At 44.7% G+C, this 24,680-nt stretch overlaps 1 protein-coding gene across 2 annotated transcripts in view; it reads right to left on the bottom strand.

Annotated features, from left to right (window-relative positions):
- TAF4B (TATA-box binding protein associated factor 4b) overlaps nucleotides 1–24,450 on the bottom strand; it is a 167,111-nt gene extending 142,661 nt beyond the window's left edge. The window contains exon 1 of one of the 2 annotated variants that reach the window (XM_003830272.6): nucleotides 23,577–24,450. In XM_003830272.6, the coding sequence (XP_003830320.1) occupies nucleotides 23,577–23,919 (343 nt within the window). In that variant the 5' untranslated portion in view covers nucleotides 23,920–24,450. The remainder of the gene's footprint in view (nucleotides 1–23,576) is intronic. The other variant, XM_034943437.3, reaches the window with a different exon arrangement.
- Nucleotides 24,451–24,680: the final 230 nt, after the last annotated feature.

The raw sequence follows: 24,680 nt of genomic DNA, 5'->3' as shown, positions 1-24,680 counted from the left end.
CCAATATCCAAAAATGCCAATTTCTTGGTGTCAAGCTGATCTGAATGGAAGTTCTCTGACTTCTCCACATTCACAGCATTTGTAAATACTGCCCCTGAAAAAATAGCAGATCCTTACAAATCTAAGAGCCTTAAAGATGCTAGAATTCATCTAGTACAATTTAATACATATACAGAATGCCTCACTAGTCACCTTTTAGCCTCTTTTCAAATAGTCCAGGGTTAGGAAAACGCAGATTTCTTTGTGTCACTCTTTCACAAGCAGATCACGAATATAAGTCCTTCCTTAATATGGAACCAAACGTGCCTCCCATTAATATCCAGAGATGTGAGGGTACCTTCTGCAACCACACAAAATAAGCCCACTCTCATTTCCATAGGACTGGAAACACTTAGACGCTAAGTTGTTTCCTTCCTCAGGCACTAGAGGCCAAATTTCTTCCACTTTTCACGTCACAGTTTTCCTTACAAAGAGCTTAAAGTCACTTAAATTTCCCTCATTTCCTGAATTGAATAAATAAAAGAAAAAATTAAAGCAATCAAGAAGTTTATATCCCAGGTCGTGCTATTAGTTATGGTATATCTCCCCTATCCTCCATTTACACAGCTGATTTGCCAAAATTGAGCTTCTATTTATCTCTATTAAATTTCATTTTTTAAGGATAGGTTGTTAGATTTCAGGTGATTTTTACTTTCTTCTTTTTACTTTCCATATTTGTTGGTCTTTTTATATGTATGTATTATTTTACAAAAATAAGTTTGTTAGACAAAAACTAAACCCACAGAATATCTACCCTATTTATTACTGCATCTATGGCACTTAGTGTAGAATCCAGGATATAGTTAGCACTGATCACATTGGTAATCTCAGCACTTTGGGAGGCTGAGGTGGGTGGATCGCTTCAGCTCAGGAGTTCAAAACCAGCCTGGGCGAAATGGTGAAACCCCATCTCTACAAAAAAATTTTTTTTTTTTTTTTTTTTTTTGAGATGGAGTCTCGCTCTGTTGCCCAGGCTGGAGTGCAGTGGCGTGATCTCGGCTCACTGCAAGCTCCGCCTCCCGGGTTCACGCTATTCTCCTGCCTCAGCCTCTCGAGTAGCTCGGACTACAGGCGCCTGCTACCATGCCTGGCTAATTTTTTGTATTTTTAGTAGAGACAGGGTTTCACCGTGTTAGCCAGGACAGTCTCGATCTCCTGACCTCGTGATCCGCCTGCCTCGGCCTCCCAAAGTGCTGGGATAGGAGGCGTAAGCCACCGCGCCCGGCACAAAAATTTGTATAATTAGCTAAGCCTGGTGGTACCTGCCTGTGGTCCCAGCTACTTGGGAGGCTGAGGCAAGGAACACTTGAGCTCAGGAGTTTGAGGCTGCAGTGAGCCATGTTCGAGCCACTCCACGTCAGCCTGGGGGACAGAGTGAGACCCTGTTTCAAAAACAAACACAACAACAACAACAAAAAAAACTGGACGGCTGCAGTGGCTCATGCCTGTAATTCCAGCACTTTGGGAGACCAAGGCAGGTGGATCACATAAAGCCAGAGGTTTGAGACCAGCCTGGCCAACATGGTGAAACCCTATCTCTATCAAAAATACAAAAATTAGCCGGGCATGGTGGCATGCGCCTGTAATCCCAGCTACTTAGGAGGCTGGGGCAGGAGAATTGCTTGAACCCAGAAGGTGGAGGTTATAATGAACTGAGGTCATGCCACTGCACTCCAGCCTAGGCGAAAGAAAGAATGAGACTTTGTCTCCAAAAAAAAAAATAAAGTGTTGAGTTCATAATATAGAAAATTGTCACCATATAATGATAAGTGAAAATCAGGATATAAAAGTGGTATCACAGAATCCCAATTATGTGAAAAATAGAGAACGTGTGCATAACATTTTTATTTCCAAAGAGACAAAAAGCTTTTGGGAATGAAATGCTCTATATCTTAATTTCATTGGTGCTACACCTTTATTAAATGTTTCAGCACTCAATTCACCGTAAATGGGCTTTTTTTTTTTTTTTTTTTTTTTGAGAGAGAGAGAGAGTTTTGCTCTGTCGCCCAGGCTGGAGTGCAATCTTGGATCACTGCAACCTCTGCTCCTGGGTTCAAGCGATTCTCAAGCCTCTCCTCCCAAGTAGCTCACACTACAGGCATGTACCACAGTACGCTGGCTAATTTTTGTGTATTTTTAGTAGAGACCGGGTTTTGCCATGTTGGCCTGGCTGGTCTCGAACTCCTGGCCTCAAGTAATCCACCTGCCTTGGCCTCCCAAAGTGGTGGGATTACAGGCATGAGCCACCGCACCCAGCCAGGTTCCTCTTTTTTTTTTTTTTTTTTTTTTTGATATGGAGTCTCGTTCTGTCACCAGATTGGAGTGCAGTGGCACAATCTCGGTTCACTGTAACCTCCAGCTCCCTGGTTCAAGTGATCCTCCTGCCTCAGCCTCCAGAGTAGCTGGGATCACAGGCACGTACCACCACGCCCAGCTAATTTTTGTATTTTTAGTAGAGATGGTGTTTCACCATGTTGGCCAGGATGGTCTTGATCTCCTGACGTCATGATCCACCCACCTCAGCCTCCCAAAGTGCTGAGATTACAGGCGTGAGCCACTGCGCCCAGCCTGGGTTCCCCTTTTTTAATAACAAAAATTTTACCTCAATAAAGATGACATTTAAAAAGGAGATTAGGGGCCAGGTGCAGTCGCTCACGCCTGTAATCCCAGCACTTTGGGAGGCTAAGGCAGGAAGATCACTTGAGCCCAGGAGTTCAAGGCCAGCCTGGGAAACAGTGAGATCCCAAATGTACCAAAAAAAAAAAAAAAAAATTAGCTGGGCATAGTGAGGCACACCTGTAGTCCCAGTCACTCAGTAGGGTGACGTGGGAGAACTGCTTATGCTAGGGAGGTCAGTCTGAAGTGAGCCCTGATTGTACTAATGCACTCCAGCCTGGGTGACAGCAAGACCCTGTCTCAATTTTTTTACTTTTTTTTGAGACAGTCTTGTTCTGTTGCCCAGGCTGGAGTGCAGTGGCACGATCTTGGCCCACTGCATACATCTGGGCTCAAGTGATTCTCGTGCCTCAGCCTCCCAAGTACCTGGGATTAGAGGTATGCACCACAACGCTTGGCTAGTTTTTGTGCTTTCAGTAGAGACAGAATTTTGCTATGTTGGCGAGGCTGGTCTCGAACTCATGCCCACAAGTGATCTGCCTGCCTCGGCCTCCCAAAGTGCTGGGATTACAAGATGTGAGTCACCATGCCCAACCCTGTGTCAATTTTTTTTAAAAGAAGATTTTTAAAATATACTCAAAACTTTGGGGGGAGGGTAATATTTTTGTGTAATTTTTCTGTTTTCCAAATTTTCTACAGTAAGCATCATCTTTTTAATTTAAAAAATTGGGACAGGTAGGCACTGAGATAACTTAAAGACCCATACTTTCAGACGGCTGAGAATTTGGAGGGTCCTCATACATGTTAGCTAAATAGCAACCACAGAGTACCTATCAACAAATGCTGCATAACTACCTTAAATATTCATGACACTTCTGCTGTGCAACATTGTATTCCACATAAATGGTGTTCCCCAGAATTCTGTGATATGCAGACTCTGTATACTTATTCTATTTAACACTTATGATATTTTTAAGAAGGTATTAACCGTATTTTAGAGACAATATAGCTGACATTAAGAATGAGATTAGGACAGGCATGGTGGCTCACGCCTGTAATCCCAGCAATTTGGGAGGCCGAGGCGGGTGGATCACCTAAGATCGGGAGTTCGAGACCAGCCTGACCAACATGGAGAAACCCCATTTCTACTAAAAATATAAAATTAACCAGGCATGGTGGCACATGCTTGTAATCCCAGCTACTCGGGAGGCTGAGGCAGGAGAATCGCTTGAACCCAGGTGGGGTCAGTGGGGGGGGACAGGGTTGCAGTGAGGTGAAATCATGCCACTGCACTCCAACCTGGGCAACAAGAGTGAAACTATATCTCAGAAAACAAAAAAGAAAAAAAAAAGACTGAGATTAGGCCAGGTGCAGTGGCTCACGCCTGTAATGCCAACACTTTGGGAGGCCAAGGCCAGCAGATCACCTGAGGTCAGGAGTTTGAGACCAGCCTGGCCAACATTGTGAAGCCCCATCTCTACTAAAAATAAAAAATTAGCCAGGTGTGGTGGCACACACCTGTTGTCCCAGCTACTTGGGAGGCTGAGGCAGGAGAATGGCTTGAACCTGGGAGGTGGAGGTTGCAGTGAGCTGAGATCGCGCCACTGCACTCCAGCATGGGTGACAGAGTGAGACTCCATCCAAAAAAAAAAAAAAACACAAAAACAAAAACAATGAGATTAATAACTTGCCTAGATTACAAAGCTATCAAGTGGTAGAGCTGGGATTCAAACTCCAGGACCAATGTTCTCTCCTATGTTGCTACACTCTATTACATTCCACAAAAAGCCAACCCTCCAAGCCCATTATTATCTACAAACTTGATTGGCATACCATCTAGGCCTTATTCTGTGGTCTCGGACTGAACTTTCTAGACAACTATGTATCATATACCTAGTTTACTACAAGGTAACAAGAGCCTTCTTAGACATAGTCATTCAGTAAGTAACAAACCCATACCCTGGTATTATCATCCAGCCTACATTTCTCTATATTGAAATCCTACCTTCCCCCTCAATTACAATGCTCATATATTCTTACCATTAATTAATGTCTGAAAAATGACTTCTTAGATTCCATGGGTAGTTTTCTAAAATTAAGTATTAATACTGTTGATTACATATTTAAACAATTTTTGGGGAGTAAAATTTAGCAATGCCGATTGAAATATTACCATTTGAACCAACAATTCCACTTCTAGCAATTTATCCTATAGAAATCCACGTTTCCAAACTGCACAAAAATACACATGCGAAGATGTTTATCACAGCATCATTTTTACCAGCAGAAAGTAGTGCAAACGGTATCAACGCCTGCGAATAGGCAAGTGGTCAAAAAACAATGTTATGTCAATACAGTGGACTACAATGCAGTTGAAAAAATGAAGCAGTTATAGGTACTAATGAGAGGTGAAGCCAGCTGGACTTCCTGGGTCGAGCGCGGACTTGGAGAACTTTTCTGTCTTACAAGGATTGTAAAATGCAACCATCAGTGCTCTGTAAAAACGCATCAATCAGCGCTCTGCAGACAGCAAGAGGATTCTAAAAATCACCAATCAGCGCTCTGTAAAATGCACCAATCAGCGTTTTGTAAAATGCACCAATCAGTGCTCTGTAAAATGCACCAATCAGCAGGATCCTAAAAGTGGCCAATCACAGGGAAGATTGAAAAAAGGGCACTCTGATAGGACAGAAATGGAACATGGGAGGGGCCAATAAGGGAATAAAAGCTGGCCACCCCAGCCAGCAGCAGCAACCCACTTGGGTCCCCTTCCATACTGTGGAAGCTTTGTTCTATCGCTCTTCACAGTAAACCTTGCTACCACTCACTCTTTGGGTCCGTGCCATCTGTAAGAGCTCTAACACTCACCACGAAGGTCTGCAGCTTCATTCTTGAAGTCAGCGAGACCACAAACCTGCTGGAAGGAACCAACTCTGGACACATCTTGGGGGCTTGTTCAGGATATTGCCACGTGATAAGGACCATCGGACCCCTTTTGCTTGCTATTCTGTCCTATTTTTCCTTAGAATTCGGGGGCTAAATACTGGGCACCTGTTGGCCTGTTAAAAGTGACTAGCATGGCCGCCAGACTAAAGACACGGGTGTCAGGCTTTCTGGGAAAGGGCTCTCTAACAACCCCAGACTCTTTGGAGTTCGGAGCGTTGGTTTGCCTGGAACCAGCTTCCACTTTTCCTATACTTCTGGGCTGAGCCAAGGGTCGACAGAGAGGAAAGACATTCAGCTCTGGGGTCCCGACAAAAAGTTGGTTGACCCTGCAGCAGTGAGCGGAACTCTCAAAGTGATGTCGCCCAAGCGAGACTCACCCATCCTATCTATCCTGAAACTTGCCTCCTGCGTCCTAATGCCTGTCAGACAAAATTCCTCCCACCTCTCTTCTCCAAGGCTACTCCCACTTCTAAAAACCACTCCCTGTCCCTGTTGCTCTTCTAGTTTCTCTTATAAGGATAATTTCTAGTATAAATTTCGGGGGGAGGTTCCAAGATGGCCGAATAGGAACAGCTCCAGTCTACAGCTCCCAGCATAAGTGACACAGAAGACCGGTGATTGCTGCATCCCCAACTGAGGTACTGGGTTCATCTAACTGGGACTTGTTGGACAGTGGGTGCAGCCCACGGAGTGTGAGCCAAAGCTGCAGGGGCATCGCCTCACCCAGGAAGCACAAAGGGTGAGGGAATTGCCTTTACTAGCCAAGGGAAGCCGTGACAGACGGTACCTGGAAAATCAGGACACTCCCATCCTAATACTGCACTTTTCCAATGGTCTTAGCAAATAGCACACAAGGAGATTATGTCACGTGCCTGGCTCAGAGGGTCCCACGCCCACAGAACCTCGCTCACTGCTAGCACAGCAGTCTGAGATCAAACTGCAAGGCGGCAGTGAGGCTGGGGGAAAGGGGTCCGCCATTGCGGAGGCTTGAATAGGTAAACAAAGTGGCGGGGAGCTTGAACTGGGTGGAGCCCACTGCAGCTCAAGGAGGCCTTCCTGTCTCTGTAGACTCCACCTCTGGGGGCAGGGCATAACTGAACAAAAGGCAGCAGAAACTTCTGCAGACATAAACATCCCTGTCTGACAGCTTTGAAGAGAGTAGTGATTCTCCCAGCACGGAGTTTGAGATTAGATAGACTGCCTCCTCAAGTGGGTCCCTGATGCCCGAGTAGCCTAACTGGGAGGCATCTCCCAGTAGGGGCCAACTGACACCTCATACAGCCAGGTGCCCCTCTGAGACGAAGCTTCCAGAGGAAAGATCAGGCAGCAACATTTGCTGTTCTGCAATATTTGCTGTACTGCAGCCTCCACTGGTGATACCCAGCCAAACAGGGTCTGGAGTGGACCTTCTGCAAACTCCAACAGACCTGCAGCTGAGGGTCCTGACTGTTAGAAGGAAAACTAACAGAAAGGACACCCACACCAAAACCCCATCTGTACATCACCATCATCAAAGACCAAAGGTAGACAAAACCACAAAGATGGAAAGAAACCAGAGCAGAAAAGCTGAAAATTCTAAAATTCAGAGCACCTTTTCTCCTCCAAAGGAACACAGCTCCTCACCAGCAACAGAACAAAGCTGGATGGAGAATGACTTTGACGAGTTGAGAGAAGAAGGCTTCAGACGACCAGTAATAACACAGTTCTCTGAGCTAAAGGAGGATGTTTGAACCCACTGCAAAGAAGCTAAAAACTTGAAAAAAGATTAGATGAATGACTAACTACAATAAACAGTGTAGAAAAGACCTTAAATGACCTGAGGGAGCTGAAAACCATGGCACGAGAACTACGTGATGCACAAGCTTCAGTAGCCAATTCGATCAACTGGAAGAAAGGGTATCAGTGATTGAAGATCAAATGAATTAAATGAAGCAAGAAGAGAAGTTTAGAGAAAAAAGAATAAAAAAAATAAACAAAGCCTCCAGGAAATATGGGACTATGTAAAAAAACCAAATCTACATCGGATTGGTGTACCTGAAAGTGATGGGGAGAATGGAACCAAGTTGGAAAACACTCTGCAGGATATTAACCAGGAGAACTTCCCCAACCTAGCAAGGCAGGCCAACATTCAAATTCAGGAAATACAGAGAACGCCACAAAGATACTCCTTGAGAAGAGCAACTGCAAGACACATAATTGTCAGATTCACCAAAGTTGAAATGAAGGAAAAAATATTAAGGGCAGCCAGAGAGAAAGGTCAGGTAACCTACAAGGGGAAGCCCATCAGACTAACAGCAGATATCTTGGCAGAAACTCTACAAGCCAGAAGACAGTGGGGGCCAATATTCAACATTCTTAAAGAAAGAATTTTCAAGTCAGAATTTCATATCCAGCCAAACTAAGCTTCATAAGTGAAGGAGAAATAAAATCCTTTACAGACAAACAAATGCTGAGAGATTTTGTCACCACCAGGCCTGCCTTACAAGAGCTCCTGAAGGAAGCACTCAACACAGCAAGGAACAACCAGTATCAGCCACTGCAAAAACATGTCAAATTGTAAAGACCATCAATGCTAGGAAGAAACTGCATCAACTAATGAGCAAAATAACCAGCTTACATCATAATGACAGGATCAAATTCACACATAACAATATTAACCTTAAATGTAAATGGGCTAAATGCTCCAATTAAAAGACACAGACTGGCAAATTGGATAAAGAGTCAAGACCCATCAGTGTGTTGTATTCAGGAGACCCATCTCACGTGCAGAGACACACATAGGCTCAAAATAAAGGGATGGAGGAAGATCTACCAAGCAAATGGAAAACGAAAAAAGGCAAGGGTTGCAATCCTAATCTCTAATAAAACAGACTTTAAACCAACAAAGATCAAAAGAGAAAAGGAGGCCATTACACAATGGTAAAGGTATCAATTCAACAAGAAGAGCTAACTATCCTAAATATATATGCACCCAATACAGGAGCACCCAGATTCATAAAGCAAGTCCTTAGAGACCTACAAAGAGACTTAGAATCCCACACAATAATAATGGGAGACTTTAACACCCCACTGTCAACATTAGACAGATCAACGAGACAGAAAGTTAACAAGGATATCCAGGACTTGAACTCAGCTCCGCACCAAGCAGACCTAATAGACATCTACAGAACTCTCCACCCCAAATCAACAGAATATACATTCTTCTCAGCACCACATCGCACTTATTCCAAAATTGACCACATAGTTCGAAGTAAAGCACTCCCCAGCAAATGTGAAAGAACAGAAATTATAACAAACTGCCTCTCAGACCACAGTGCAATCAAACTAGAACTCAGGATTAAGAAACTCACTCAAAACCGCTCAACTACATGGAAACTGAACAGCCTGCTCCTGAATGACTACTGGATACATAACGAAATGAAGGCAGAAATAAAGATGTTCTTTGAAACCAATGAGAACAAAGACACAACATACCAGAATCTCTGGGAACATTTAAAGCAGTGTGTAGAGGGAAATTTATAGCACTAAATTCCCATAAGAGAAAGCAGGAAAGATCTAAAATTGACACCCTAACATCACAATTAAAAGAACTAGAGAAGCAAGAGCAAACACATTCAAAAGCTAGCAGAAGGCAAGAAATAACTAAGATCAGAGCAGAACTGAAGGAAATAGAGACACAAAAAAACCCTTCAAAAAAATCAAAGAATCCAGGAGCTGGTTTTTTGAAAAGATCAACAAAATTAATAGACTGCTAGCAAGACTAATAAAGAAGAAAAGAGAGAAGAATCAAATAGATGCAATAAAAAATGATAATGGGGATATCACCATCAACCCCACAGAAATACAAACTACCATCAGAGAATACTATAAACACCTCTACGCAAATAAACTAAAAAATCTAGAAGAAATGCATAAATTCCTGGACACATACACCCTCCCAAGACTAAACCAGGAAGAAGTTGAATCCCTGAGTAGACCATTAACAGGCTCTGAAATTGAGGCAATAATTAATAGCCTACCAACCAAAAATACTCCAGGACCAGATGGATTCACAGCCGAATTCTACCAGAGGTACAAATGGGAGCTGCTACCATTCCTTCTGAAACTATTCCAATCAACAGAAAAAGAAGGAATCCTCCCTAACTCATTTTATGAGGCCAATATCATCCTGATACCAAAGCCTGGCAGAGACACAACCAAAAAAGAGAATTTTAGACCAATACCCCTGATGAACATCGATACAAAAATCCTCAATAAAATACTGGCAAACCGAATCCAGCAGCACATCAAGAGGTTTTCCACCATGATCAAGTTGGCTTCATCCCTGGGATGCAAGGCTGGTTCAACATATAAAAATCAATAAACGTAATCCAGTATATAAGCAGAACCAAAGACAAAAACCACATGATTATCTCAATAGATGCGGGAAAGGCCTTTGACAAACTTCAACAGCCCTTCATGCTAAAAACTCTCAATAAGTTAGGTATTGATGTGACATATCTCAAAATAATAAGAGCTATTTATGACAAACTCACAGCCAATATCATACTGAATGTACAAAAACTGGAAGCATTCCCTTTGAAAACTGGCACAAGACAGGGATGCCCTCTCTCACCACTCCTATTCAACACAGTGTTGGAAGTTCTGGCCAGGGCAATCAGGCAGGAGAAAGAAAGAAAGGGTATTCAATTAGGAAAAGAGGAAGTCAAATTGTCCCTGTTTGCAGATGACATGATTGTATATTTAGAAAACCCCATGGTCTCAGCCCAAAATCTCCTTAAGCTGATAAGCAACTTCAGCAAAGTCTCAGGATACAAAACCAATGTGCAAAAATCACAAGCATTCCTATACACCAATAACAGACAAACAGAGAGCCAAATCCTGAGGGAACTCCCATTCACAATTGCTACAAAGAGAATAAAATACCTAGGAATCCAACTTACAAGGGATGTGAAGGACCTCTTCAAAGAGAACTACAAACCACTGCTCAATGAAATAAAAGAGGACACAAATGGAAGAACATTCCATGCTCATGGATAGGAAGAATCAATATCATGAAAATGGCCATACTGCCCAAGGTAACTTATAGATTCAATGCCATCCCCATCAAGCTACCAATGACTTTCTTCATAGAATTGGAAAAAACTACTTTAAAGTTCATATGGAACCAAAAAAGAGCCAGCATTGCCAAGACAATCCTAAGCCAAAAGAACAAAGCTGGAGGCATCACGCTACCTGACTTCAAACTACACTACAAGGCTATAGTAACCAAAACAGCATGGTACTGGTACCAAAACAGAGATATAGACCAGTGGAACAGAACAGAGCCCTCAGAAACAGTACCACACATCTACAACCATCTGATCTTTGACAAACCTAACAAAAACAAGAAATGGGGAAAGGAGTCCCTATTTAATAAATGGTGCTGGGAAAACTGGCTAGCCATATGTAGAAAGCTGAAACTGGATCCCTTCCTTACACCTTATATAAAACTTAATTCAAGATGGATTAAAGACTTAAATGTTAGACCTAAAACCATGAAAACTCTAGAAGAAAACCTAGGCAATACCATTCAGGACATAGGCATGGGCAAGGACTTCATGACTAAAACACCAAAAGCAATGGCAACAAAAGCCAAAATTGACAAATGGGATCTTATTAAACTAAAGAGCTTCTGCACAGCGTAAGAAACTACCATCAGAGTGAACAGGCAACCTACAGAGTGGGAGAAAATTTTTACAATCTACCCATCTGACAAAGGGCTAATATCCAGAATCTACAGAGAACTCAAACAAATTTACAAGAAAAAAACAAATCCCATCAAAAAGTAGGTGAAGGATATGAACAGACACTTCTCAAAAGAAGACATTTATGCAGCCAAAAGACACATGAAAAAATGCTCATCATCACCGGCCATCAGACAAATGCAAATCAAAACCACAAAGAGATACCATCTCACACCAGTTAGAATGGCAATCATTAAAAAGTCAGGAAACAACAGGTGCTGGAAAGGATGTGGAGAAATAGGAACACTTTTACACTGTTGGTGGGAATGCAAACTAGTTCAACCATTGTGGAAGACAGTGTGGCAATTCCTCAAGGATCTAGAACTAGAAATACCATTTGACCCAGCAATCCCATTACTGGGTATATACCCAAAGGACTATAAATCATGCTGCTATAAAGACACATGCACATGTATGTTTACTGTGGCACTATTCACAATAGCAAAGACTCGGAACCAACCCAAATGTCCATCAATGATAGACTGGATTAAGAAAATGTGGCACATATACACTATGGAATACTATGCAGCCATAAAAAAGGATGAGTTCATGTCCTTTGTAGGGACATGGATGAAGCTGGAAACCATCATTCTTAGCAAACTACTGCAAGGACTGAAAACCAAACACCGCATGTTCTATCTCATAGGTGAGAATTGAACAATGAGAACACTTGGACACAGGGTGGGGAACATCACACACTGGGGCCTGTCGTCGGGTGGGAGGAAGGGGGAGGGATAGCATTAGGAGATATACCTAATGTAAATGACAAGTTAATGGGTGCAGCACACCAACATGGCACGTGTATACATATATAACAAACCTGCACATTGTGCACATGTACCCTAGAACTTAAAGTATAATTTAAAAAAATAAGGTATAAATATTAGTTCATTACTTATTAAAAAAAAATAAATAAATTTCAGGACTCTGTTTCCTTCTTTAGGCACCCGGGCTCACCAATCAGACATAATTTTTGCCCAAAGCCCGATTGCAGAGTGGGGACTATCTGGAATTTTAGGATCCCTCCTCAGACTAGCAGGCCTAACAAAGGCTATTCCTGAAGCTAGGATATGGGGAGCCTCAGAAATTATATCCTTCCTATTCATATGATAAGAAATGAGGACAAAAGGCATCACTCTTCCAACCCTGGAGATCCCTTCCCTTCCTCAGGGTATGGCCCTCCACTCCATTTTGAGGCACATCAGCTTTATAGGACAAGAGTAAGGTCCCAATACCAACAGGAGAAAATGCTTAGGACTCTAACAGGTTTTCAAAAATGCGTCAATAAGGCCCACTAAATCCGATTTTTCTTGGTCCTCTTTGTGAGCTAAGAGGAAAGGCAAAGGTACAGGTTTTCGAGAATGCGTCAGTAAGGGCCACTAAATCTGACATTCCTTGGTCCTCTTTGTGGTCTAAGAGGAAAACTATTGTTTCTGCTGCTGCTTCGGTGAGCACAACTATTCTGAACAGCAGGGTCCACGGACCGTTGCAGGTTCTTTGGCAGGGGGAAAAAACCACAGGCAGTTTTCTCTTTTCTGACGGGAAACGCTCAGGCATCAACAGGCTCACCCTTGAAATGTATCCTAAGCCACTGGGACCAATTTGACCCAAAAAACCTGAAAAAGCAGCAGCTTATTTTTTCTGCACTATGGCCTGGCCCCAATATTCTCTCTCTGATGGGGAAAAATGGCCAACTGAGGGAAGTATAAATTACAATACTATCCTGCAGCTTGACCTTTTCTGTAAGAGGGAAGGCAAATGGAGTGAAGTATCTTACGTCCAAGCTTTCTTTTCATTGAAGGATAATTCACAACTATGCAAAGCTTGCAATCTACATCCCACAGGAGGACCTCTCAGCTTACCTCCATATCCTAGCTTCCCTACAGCTCCCCTTCCTATTAATGATAAGCCTCCTTTAATCTCCCCCACCCAGAAGGAAACAAGCAAGAAATCTCCAAGGGACCACAAAAAAACCCCAGGCTATCGGTTACATCCCCTTCAAGCTGTAGGGGAAGGGAAATTTGGCCCAACCTGGATACATGTCCCTTCTACCTCTCTGATTTAAAGCAGATCAAGGTAGACCTGGGGAAGTTTTCAGATAATCCTGATAGGTATATAGATGTCCTACAGGGTCTAGGGCAAACCTTCAACCTCACTTGGAGAGATGTCTTGCTATTGTTAGATCAACCCCTGGCCTTTAATGAGAAGAATGTGGCTTTAGCTGCAGCCCAAGAGTTCGAAGATACCTGGTCTCTTAGTCAAGTAAATGACAGAATAACAGCCAAAGAAAGGGATAAATTCACTACCAGTCAGCAAGCCATCCCCAGTATGGATCCCCACTGGGACCCAGACTCAGATCATGGGGACTGGAGTCACAAACATCTGTTGACCTGTGTTCTAGAAGGACTAAGGAGAATTAGGAAAAAGCCCATGAATTATTCAATGATGTCCACCATAACTCAGGTAAAGGAAGAAAATCTTACTGCCTTGCTCCAGCGGCTACGGGAGGCCTTAAGAAAATATACTCCCCTGTCACCCGACACCCTTGAGGGTTAATTGATCCTCAAAGATAAGTTTATTATGCAATCAGCTGCAGATATCAGGAGAAAGCTCTAAAAGTGAGCCCTGGGCCCTGAACAAAATCTGGAGGCATTATTAAACCTGGCAACCTCAGTGTTCTATAATAGGGACCAAGAGGAACAAGACGAAAAGGAAAAGCAAGATAAGGCCGCAGCCTTAGTCATGGCCCTCAGACAAACAAACCTTGATGGTTCAGAGAGGACAGAAAATGGAGCAGGGCAATAACCCGGTAGGGCTTGTTATCAGTGTGGTTTGCAAGGACACTTTTAAAAAGACTGTCCGGTGAGAAACAAGCGCCCCCTCAGCCATGTCCACTATGCCAGGGCAATCCCTGGAAGGCACCCTGCCCTAGAAAACAAAGGTTCTCTGAGCCAGAGGCCCCCGACCAGATGATCCAACAACAGGACTGAGGGTGCTCAGGGCAAGCACCAGCTCATGTCATCATCCTCACTGAGCCCCAGGTAAGTTTAACCATTGAGGGCCAGGAAATTGACTTCCTCCTGGTCACCAGCGCGGCCTTCTCAGTGTTAATCTCCTGCCCCAGACAGCCGTCCTCAAGGTCCATTACCATCCTAAGAATCCTGGGACAGCCTGTAACCAGGTATTTCTCCCACCTTCTCAGTTGTAATTGGGAGACTTTGCTCTTTTCACGTGCCTTTCTCGTTATGCCTGAAAGTCCCACACCCTTATTAGGGAGGGAGATATTAGCCAAAGCTGGAGTTATTATTTGCATGAATAACAAGTTACCCATTTGTTGTCCCCTAGTTGAGGAGGGAATCAACCCTGAAGTCTGGGCATTGGAAGGACTAAAAATGCCCACTCAGTCCAAATCAGGCTAAAAGACCCCACCACTTTTCCTTATCAAAGGCAATATCCCTTAAGGCCTGAAGCTCTTAAAGGATTACAGGATATTGTTAGACATTTAAAAGCTCAAGGCTTAGTAAGAAAATGCAGCAGTCCCTGCAACACCCCAATTCTAGGAGTACAAAAACCGAACAGTCAGTGGAGACTGGTGCAAGATCTTAGACTCATCAATGAGGCAGTAATTCCTCTATATCCAGTTGTACCCAACCCCTATACCCTGCTCTCTCAAATACCAGAAGAAGCAGAATGGTTCACTGCTCTGGACCTCAAGGATGCCTTCTTCTGCACTCCCCTGCACTCTGACTCTCAGTTTCTCTTTGCCTTTGAGGATCCCACAGACCACACATCCCACATCGACAGTCTTGTCTCAAGGGTTTAGGGATAGCCCTCATCTGTTTGATCAGCCACTGGCCCAAGATCTAGGCCACTTCTCAAGTCCAGGCACTCTGGTCCTTCAGTATGTGGATGATTTACTTTTGGATACCAGTTTGGAAGCCTCATGCCAGCAGGCTACTCTAGATCTCTTGAACTTTCTAGCTAATCAAGGTTACAAGGCGTCTAAATTGAAGGCCCAGCTCTGCCTACAACAAGTCAAATATCTACGCCTAATCTTAGCCAGAGGAACCAGGGCCCTCAGCAAGGAACAAATACAACCTATACTGGCTTATCCTTGCCCTATGACATTAAAACAGTTGCGGGGGTTCCTTGGGATCACCAGCTTTTGCCAACTATGGATCTCCGGCTACAGCAAGATGGCCAGGCCACTCTATATGCTAATCAAGGAGACCCAGAGGGCAAATACTGTATCTAGTAGAATGGGAACCAGAGGCAAAAACAGCCTTCAAAACCTTAAAGCAGGCCCTAGTACAAGCTCCAGCCTTAAGCCTTCCCACAGGACAAAACTTCTCTTTATACGCCACAGAGAGTGGGAATAGCTCTTGGAGCACTTACTCTAACTCATGGGACAACCCCATAACCAGTGGCATACCTAAGTAAGGAAATTGATGTAGTAGTAAAAGACTGGCCTCACTGTTTACGGGTAGTTGCAGCGGTGGCCATCTTAGTATCAGAGGGTATCAAAATAACACAAGGAAAGGATCTCACTGTCTGGACTACTCATGATGTAAATGGCATACTACGTGCCAAAGGAAGTTTATGGCTATCAGACAACTGCCTGCTTAGATACCAGGCGCTACTCCTTAAGGGACCGGTGCTTCAAATATGTACTTGTGCAGCCCTCAACCCTGCTACTTTTCTCCTAGAGGATGGAGAACCAATCGAGCATGACTGCCAACAAATTGTGGCCCAGACTTACGCCACCCAAGAGGATCTCTTAGAAGTCCCCTTAGCTAATCCTGACCTTAACCTATATATCGATGAAAGTCCATTTGTGGAGAATGGGATACAAAGGGCAGGTTATGCCATAGTTAGTGATGTAACAGTACTTGAAAGTAAGCCTCTTCCCCCAGGGACCAGCACCCAGTTAGCAGAACTAGTGGCACTTACCTGAGCCTTAGAACTGGGAAAGGAAAAAAGAATAAATGTGTATACAGATAGCAAGTATGTTTATCTAATCCTACATGCCCATGCTGCAATACGGAAAGAAAGGGAGTTCCTAACCTCTGGGAGAACCCCCATTAAATACCTCAAGGAAATCATGAAGTTATTGCACACAGTGCAAAAACCCAAGGAGGTGGCAGTCTTACACTGCCAAAGCCATCAAAAAGGTGAAGGAGAAAAGGCAGAAGGAAACCATCAGGCAGACGCTGAGGCCAAAATTGCTGCCAGGCAGAATCTCCCATTAGGAATACCTATGGAGGAACCCTTGGTATGGAACAACCCTCTCCAAGAGATTAACCCCCAGTATTCCCTGACTGAAACAGAATGGGGACTTTCACAGGGGCATATTTTTCTCCCCTCGGGGTGGTTAACAACAGAAGAGGGAAAGGTACTCATACCCAAAGTCAGCCAGTGGAAAATACTTAAGACCCTCCACCAAACTTTTCATATAGGTATTGAGAACACTCATCAAATGGCCATATCCCTATTTACAGGGCCAAATCTCCTCCACACCATCCAGCAAGTAGTCAAAACCTGTGAAGTGTGCCAAAGGAATAATCCCTTGGTCCATCGTAAGGCCCCTCTGGGGGAACAAAGAATAGGGCACTATCCCGGAGAGGACTGGCAGTTAGACTTCACCCATATGCCTAAGTCAAGGGGATTTCAATACTTGTTGGTCTGTGTTCATACCTTTATAAATTGGATAGAAGCCTTCCCCTGCAAGACAGAGAAGGCTGAGGAAGTGGTTTAAGTCCTAATTCATGAAATAATTCACGAGCAATGAAAAGCCCATACACAGCCCTGTAACCACGAAACCGTCTTAACTTCCCAAGCCCCTTTATGCATCCAGCGCAACCTGTTATCAGGCCCGCCCCTGGGGCACCTACTATCCCATCAGCATAATTACACCCTAGAACTTCAAGCCCCAACTGATCATAGTAACTTCTGAGTCACCCAAACAGCTCCATTCAGATTGCCTGTCTGCTTCTCAGGGCCTCCAAAAATCATCACTTCCTCCCTGCTTAACAAACAGTCTGGGTTTTGTAATGGCAAACATACTCCCTGCATGACCATTCACCTCTGGACCCCCTGCAGCAGCGCCCCCACCGCTAGTGAATGCCTTCTCCCCCCTTCTTTCAATTACTTTCTTGAATGCTTCCTAGTAGATACAAAACGGTTTTTTCTCCAATGGGAAAATAGAACACAGAGAGCCACTCAGTTTGCTCCCAACACCCCTTCCCAGCCGCTCACCAGAGCTACCTTGGCAAGTACTTTAGGAGTATGGGAAAATGAAAACAATAAATTCACACACCTTTTTAACATACACAACCAGTTCTGTCTACCCAGCGAAGCCATATTCCTCTTATGTGGAACTTCAACCTATATCTGCCTCCCCACCAACTAGACAGGCACCTGCACCTTAGTCTTCCTAAGTCCCAACATTGACATTGCCCCAGGAAATCAGACCCTATCAGTGCCCCTCAAAGCTCAAGTCCATCAGCGCAGGGCCATACAACTAATACCGCTACTTATAGGGTTAGGAATGGCCACCACTACAGGAACCAGACTAGCCAGTTTATCTACTTCATTATCCTACTACCACACACTCTCAAAGGATTTCTCACACAGTTTGCAAGAAATAACAAAATCTATCCTTATTCTACAATCCCAAATAGACTGTTTGGCAGCAGTGACTCTCCAAAACCGCTGAGGCCTAGACCTCCTCACTGCTGAGAAAGGACGACTTTGCACCTTCTTAGGGGAAGAGTGTTGCTTTTATACTAACCAGTCAGGGATAGTACGAGATGCCACCAGGTGTTTATAGGAAAAGGCTTCTGAAATCAGACAATGCCTTTCAAACTCATCCCAACCTCTGGAGTTGGGCGACATGGCTTCTCCCCTTTCTAGGTCCTGTGACAGCCATCTTGCTATTACTCGCCTTCAGGCCCTGTGTTTTTAATCTCCTTGTCAAATTTGTTTCCTTCAGGATCGAGGCCATCAAGCTACAGATGGTCTTACAAATGGCACCCCAAATGAGCTCAACTCACAACTTCTACTGAGGACCCCTGGACCAACCCACTGGCCCTTTGACTGGCCTAGAGCATTCACCTCCAGAGGACACTACAACTGCAGGGCCCCTTCTTCGCCCCTATCCAGCAAGAAGTAACTAGAGCGGTCATCACCCAATTCCCAACAGCAGCTGGGGTGTCCTGTTTAGACGGGGGTGGGGGGAGATTGAGAGGTGAAGCCAGCTGGACTTCCCGGGTTGAGTGCGGACTTGGAGAACTTTTCTGTCTTACGAGAGGATTGTAAAATGCACCAATCAGCACTCTGTAAAAACACACCAATCAGTGCTCTGTAGCTAGCAAGAAGATTCTAAAATGTACCAACCAGCACTCTGTAAAATGCACCAATCAGCGCTCTATAAAATGCACCAATCAGCGCTCTGTAAAATGCACCAATCAGCAGGATCCTAAAAGTAGCCAATCGCAGGGAGAACTGAAAAAAGTGCACTTGGATAGGAAAGAAACAGAACGTGGGAGGGGCCAATAAGGGGATAAAAGCTGGCCACTCCAGCCAGCAGCGACAACCCGCTCAGGTCCCCTTCCAGACTGTGGAAGCTTTGTTCTTTTGCTCTTCACAATAAACCTTGCTACCGCTCACTCTTTGGGTCTGTGCCATCTTTAAGAGCTATAACACTCACCGCCAAGGTCACGGCTTCATTCTTGAAGTCAGCAAGACCACAAACCCACCAGAAGGAACCAACTCTGGACACACTAATACTTAAAAGACACAATAGACGGGGCACAGTGGCTCATGCCTGCAGTCTCAGCACTTTGGGAGGCTGAGATCAGCAGATCACTTGAGGCCAGGAGTTCAAAGATCAGCCTGGCCAACTTAGCAAAACCCTGTCTTTACTAAAAAGAAAAAAATTAGCCTAGTGTGGTGGCACACACCTGTAATCTCAGCTACTTGGAGGCTGAGACATGAGAATTGCTTGAACCCAGGAGGCAGAGGTTGCAGTGAGCTGAGATCATGCCACTGTACTCCAACCTGGGCAACAGAGTGAGACTCTGTCTCCAAAAAAAAAAAAAAAAAAAAAAAAAAAAAAAAACACAAGCAGCCGGGTGGCTCACATCTGTAATCCCAGCATTTTGGGAGGCCAAGGTGGGTGGATCACCTGAGGCTGGGAGTTCAAGACCAGCCTGACCAACATGGAGAAACCTCATCTCTACTAAAAATACAACAAAAATTAGCCAAGGGTGGTGGCGCATGCCTGTAATCCCAGGTACTCAGGAGGCTGAGACAGGACAATCGCTTGAACCCGGGAGGCAGAGGTTGTGGTGAGCCAAGATTGCACCATTGCACTCCAGCCTGGGCAACAAGGGCAAAATCCATGGAAAAAAAAAAAAAAAGCAAAACAACACACAAGTTTGTTAATTACTTTGAAGAGGAAATTACATTTTAGTGATTTTCACATGAACATATACTGCTTTTGTAAGTAGAATAAGCAAAGAAATCAAAACTCAACACACTGATATGTGTGATGACCCTCAGAATCCCTTAGGGGCTGCAGCCCTATTGCCCCCTACTCTCTCCATATATGCCTACATTCAAATACTTAAGCGCCTTCGTGCGCAACTTACTAGGCCCTGAGGATAAATAATAGCGACATAAAGTCCCTGATTACAGAAGCAGGGACTTGTAATCAAAAAGGACCTTGTAATCAAAAAGAAAACAAAGTGTGGGAGTACTATGAGGGTGAAAGCACGGCATCCAAATGGAAACACGTAACAGGAGAACCTAACCTCACCTTGAGGAAGATCCGCAGGAGAGGAGCACCAGCACTTTCTCCTGTGGGCTGACTACCGACAGAGTAATGCCATGGCCACTATCACTTTACGCCAACTCTACAGTCTGAAAATCAAACAGTGGATGGTGTATGGTGAACACTGAAAAGAATACCCCTCATTTCACGAAGCCCAGCAGCACTGTGACAACTGTGGAAGTGATGATCATGTACACTGTATCCCTTTGATAAAGCCAGAGTGGAAACAAAGAACTTATCCAAGGACTGGATCAAGAAGTTGGGAAAGGAGATGCAAATTCTATGCCCTGTCTCAGCATGAAAACAGGCTGATGAAAAAGGGACCTCACTGCTTCATAAGTAGCTTTCACACTTTTGTACAGTATGACTGTCATGCAGAATTTATCCCAGTTTATGACCTAAAAGAAGGAATCAAGTCCTTGCTTATCATTCTCAAATAGGTGATAGACAAGATGAAGAATATCAAGAAGAACCACAGTTCAGCCTAAAACCCCACATGTTCACAAAAGACTGAAGAAATTACTGAAAACCTTTTATTAATATTTCCTCAAATATTCTCTTGTGCATTCTTTTTATTTCAAGCTCCTGCTCCCTAGAAAAACCTGTGGTGCATATATATGTATATGTGTATGTGTGTGTGTGTGTGTGTGTGTGTGTGTGTGTGTGTATATATATATATTTTTTTTTAAACCAGTTCTGTTCATAGATGAAACTCTGAAGTAAAGAGAATCAAATACTTAAAGTATTCATTATCTTGAAAAATGAAAAACTGACATATATAAGCACCCTTGTGTAATCAAGTGCTAATTCTTGGTATGCAAAGGAAATAGTACAAGATTCAGGCCAGCGCAGTGGCTAACGCCTGTAATCCCAGCACTCTGAGAGACCAAAGCAGGCTGATCACTTGAGGTCAGGAGTTCGAGACCAGCCTGGCCAACATGGTGAAACCCCATCTCTACTAAAAATACAAAATTTAGCCGAGCATGGTGGCGTGTGCCTGTAATCCCAGCTACTCGGGAGGCTGAGACGGGAGAATTGCTTGAACCCGGGAGGCAGAGGTTGCAGTGAGCCGAGATTATGCCACTGCACCCCAGCCTGGGCAACAGAGTGACACTCCGTCTCAGAGAAAAAAAAAGAAAGAAAGAAAGAAAGATATAAAAGAAATAGTATAAGATTCATAACCTTTTTAAAAAGTTACTTTAATCAGTGTTTCCATTTCATTCTTCAACTATTGGTTATCTTATTCTATCCAATAAGAGCACAGATGTAGTTAGTACACCCTTCTGCCACACGTCAGCAGAAAATTCCCAAAAGCAAATCCCCACTTCCTCTATAACGACCAATTCCTAAAGACAAATTATCTTCTTTCTCTCTTTTGTATGGGTTTCTCAGAGGTAAATAGCATGCAATGTTTTAATACAGTGCTAGGAACATAATTAGACTATGGTCCTAGTTTGCTATTATTTTAACTCTGCCAAGTTTCAGTTTTGGTTCCTTGGTATATAAAATGAAAGACTGGAATCTAAAGTTCTCTGAATCACCTTTCAGTACTGACACTCAATGAGGCATACCGTACACATACAAGTAAAAAAATAAGCATAGCGTTGTGGAAAGAATAAACAAACCTGAGCTAAAACTCCCCCGACACCTATGGGTTGCCTGGCATTGGACAAATTATTTACTCTTAGAGACCTCTTTCCTTATTTGCTACCTACCTATTATGACCAACAAATAAAAGAATATAAATAATTTGTTAAAAGTGCTTAGCATGATAAGGCCCCAATCCTCCAGTAAGTGATTCACTCTCACTTACCAGCAAATTTTCACTCTTGACAGTTCTTTCTTTGGGGGGTTGGGGAGGGATGGGGAGGAACAGAGTCTCACTCTGTTGCCCGGGCTGGAGTGCAGTGGCAAGATATCTTGGCTTACTGCAACCTCCACCTCCCAGGTTCAAGCGATTCTCGTGCCTTAGCCTCTCAGACAGTTCTTTCTTAATACTTTTTTTTTTTTACTATTTATAAACAAACTTCAGTGACTAGACAGGATTTACAGTTTAACAAATTAGGGGGTAATTTCATTCTAACACATTCAGAACTACTTTATAAACATATATGCAGAATAACAACTCAGAATAACAATTTAGAACTGCCAAATAATGTATTCGGTGCTGCACACTGCCGTAACAGTGCCTTAACAATTTTACATACCTTGTATACCATATAAAACTGAAACAGAACTTCATAAAAAGTGAAATCTATCCACAACGTGTATGACTAACTACAACATTAGATACAAAAAGGGTCCCTGTCATTTTATTAGGGGATATAGAATCTTTTGAATCGATGCTTCCCCTTTTTTACCATCTTTGCAGTTCAGAGTTCCAATTACTGCTAAACAAAATTAACAGCAAATTCCAAGAGACTTTCAGTAAAGAAAGGCTGAACACCCCAAAATCATTCAGCATATTTACAATATGTAAATTATCACAAAGCAAAACCTTTATACAAACCATGAAATACAGCCCAATAGAGTAAAAAGCCCTAGGATAGAAAGTAGTGAAAGACTCATTAACAGTAGCGTTGACACATGGCTTCAATTGCAACTGTAACAATTGCATGACTGATCTGTTTGTCAACTGTGGCACGTGTTCCCAGTCAGGGGTTCTGCTAATTGAAAGTTAGAATCATAAGACGTTTAAAGATGGTGCAGGAACAGCATTATTCGTACTTGGTACTAGAAAGCAGTAAACCGATTCTGACTTGGTTAAATTTAAAAATCTCTTTCGGTTGTAATACACAAGAACTTCACTGTTAGGCCGTGCGCGGTGGCTCACGCCTGTAATCCCAGCACTTTGGGAGGCCGAGGCGGGAGGATCGATTGGGCCCAGGAGTTCGACGTTCCAGTGAGCCATGATCGTGTCACTGCACTCCAGACTGGGCGACAGAGCGAAACCATACCTCATTCGTTCATTCATTCATTCATAATTAATAAAATAAGTACAACGCACTTCTACATAATCTAAGCGTATGGAAATCCACGGTATAAACCGGTCCATCCTCCACATGGAAATTAACTTCAGCTATATTATCTCCCCCACCTAAGAGCCAGTGCCTGAAAGCCCCCCCGAATACGCTGATGTAGCTTTTTACTGTATCACTTAGGTGAAAAGATTCTTTCCTTAAATATGAAAAGAAAAACTATGCAGTAATGACACAAAAAGAATATGTTAACTGTAAAGTCAAGATTATGAAATGTTCCCGTGGCTCAGTTTTTTTTAGGAGCAATCTGGGGCTGCGAATTTTCCCGTGGCCGCCAGCTGGACCGACAGACAAGGCTGGAAAGGGTTATCAACATACCTGGAGGAAGCTGCAAATTAGCAGGAAACTGGATTGTCGTGGTGTTGGGGGCTTTCACGGCGACTATCTGAGGAGCAGGCAGCCTAGGGCCGCTGCTGAGTTTAGGAGGGGCGCTGACCGGAGCCACTTTGGTCACCAGGGTCCCCACGGGGGACCGCAGGGGCTGGGACGCCGTGGGCTCCACGCAGACGCTGACAGGAGCCTTAGTCACGGCGCCCAGGGCCACCGGAGTGCTCTCCACCCGCACCGGCAGCGCCCCGGCCGGGGCCATGGTCACGGTCCCCGAGGCGCTCACAGCAGCCGGGGGAGCGGCGCCGGCGGGTTCGGTGAGGCCGGCGGGCATCCCCCAGGGGCTCAGCGGCAGCTGCGGCGCTGCGGTTCCGGGAGCAGAGGTGAGGGGAGGCTTGGCGCGCGGCAGCCGACTCCGGTGCGGTTCGGGCTCCACAGCATCGCTGGGGAGAGGCGCGGGGGCCGCAGCAGCGAAATCAGTGACGGGCGCCGGCTGCACGGCAGGACACGCGCGTCCCGGACCTTCCTCTCGTCCGCGCGAGCCTGGGCTGCCCCCGGAGCGACACCCGCCCGACCTCTCGCAGCTTCCTCAGCGGCGCTCACACGTGCGCTGCCTCAGCCTTGCGCCTCAGGCTCGGGTCCCGCTGCGGGGGAGCCTGGACTTGCGGCTCCCGGAAGGTCGTCGCTCACACCTCGAGCCTAACTGTGCAGCTGCTCCCCCGCCAGAAATTTCAAAACTACGAACCCCGAGCGCCCACAGCCCCCTACGCGCGATTGGCACGGCCCCGCCGCGCGGCCACGCCAGCCATGTTTATATAGCCACGCGGAGACCTCGCGCACGCGCCCAGGCCGCCGCCACCGCCCCGGGTTTCCCCGGGATCCGGCCGCGTGATTGGCCAAGGAGCGGAGCCGCGCCCGTGACATCACTGGGGACGGCTCCAGGGAGCGTTAAAATCTTCCCCAGAATCGCCAGCAAGGAGGGGCGATGCCAGAAACCTATCACGTGGGAGGGACAAGCTGCACTTGGAAAACTGCGGCATCCGTGTTCCTCTCCTTGTGTCCCCTGTAGTGTGTTCCTCGAAAAGCCAGGACTAG

Source organism: Pan paniscus, chromosome 17 (assembly GCF_029289425.2).
Source record: "Pan paniscus chromosome 17, NHGRI_mPanPan1-v2.0_pri, whole genome shotgun sequence".
NCBI classification, from domain to species: Eukaryota; Metazoa; Chordata; class Mammalia; order Primates; family Hominidae; genus Pan; species Pan paniscus.
Note: the sequence above shows the minus strand (reverse complement) of the source record. Positions and strands in the feature narration are given on the sequence as shown.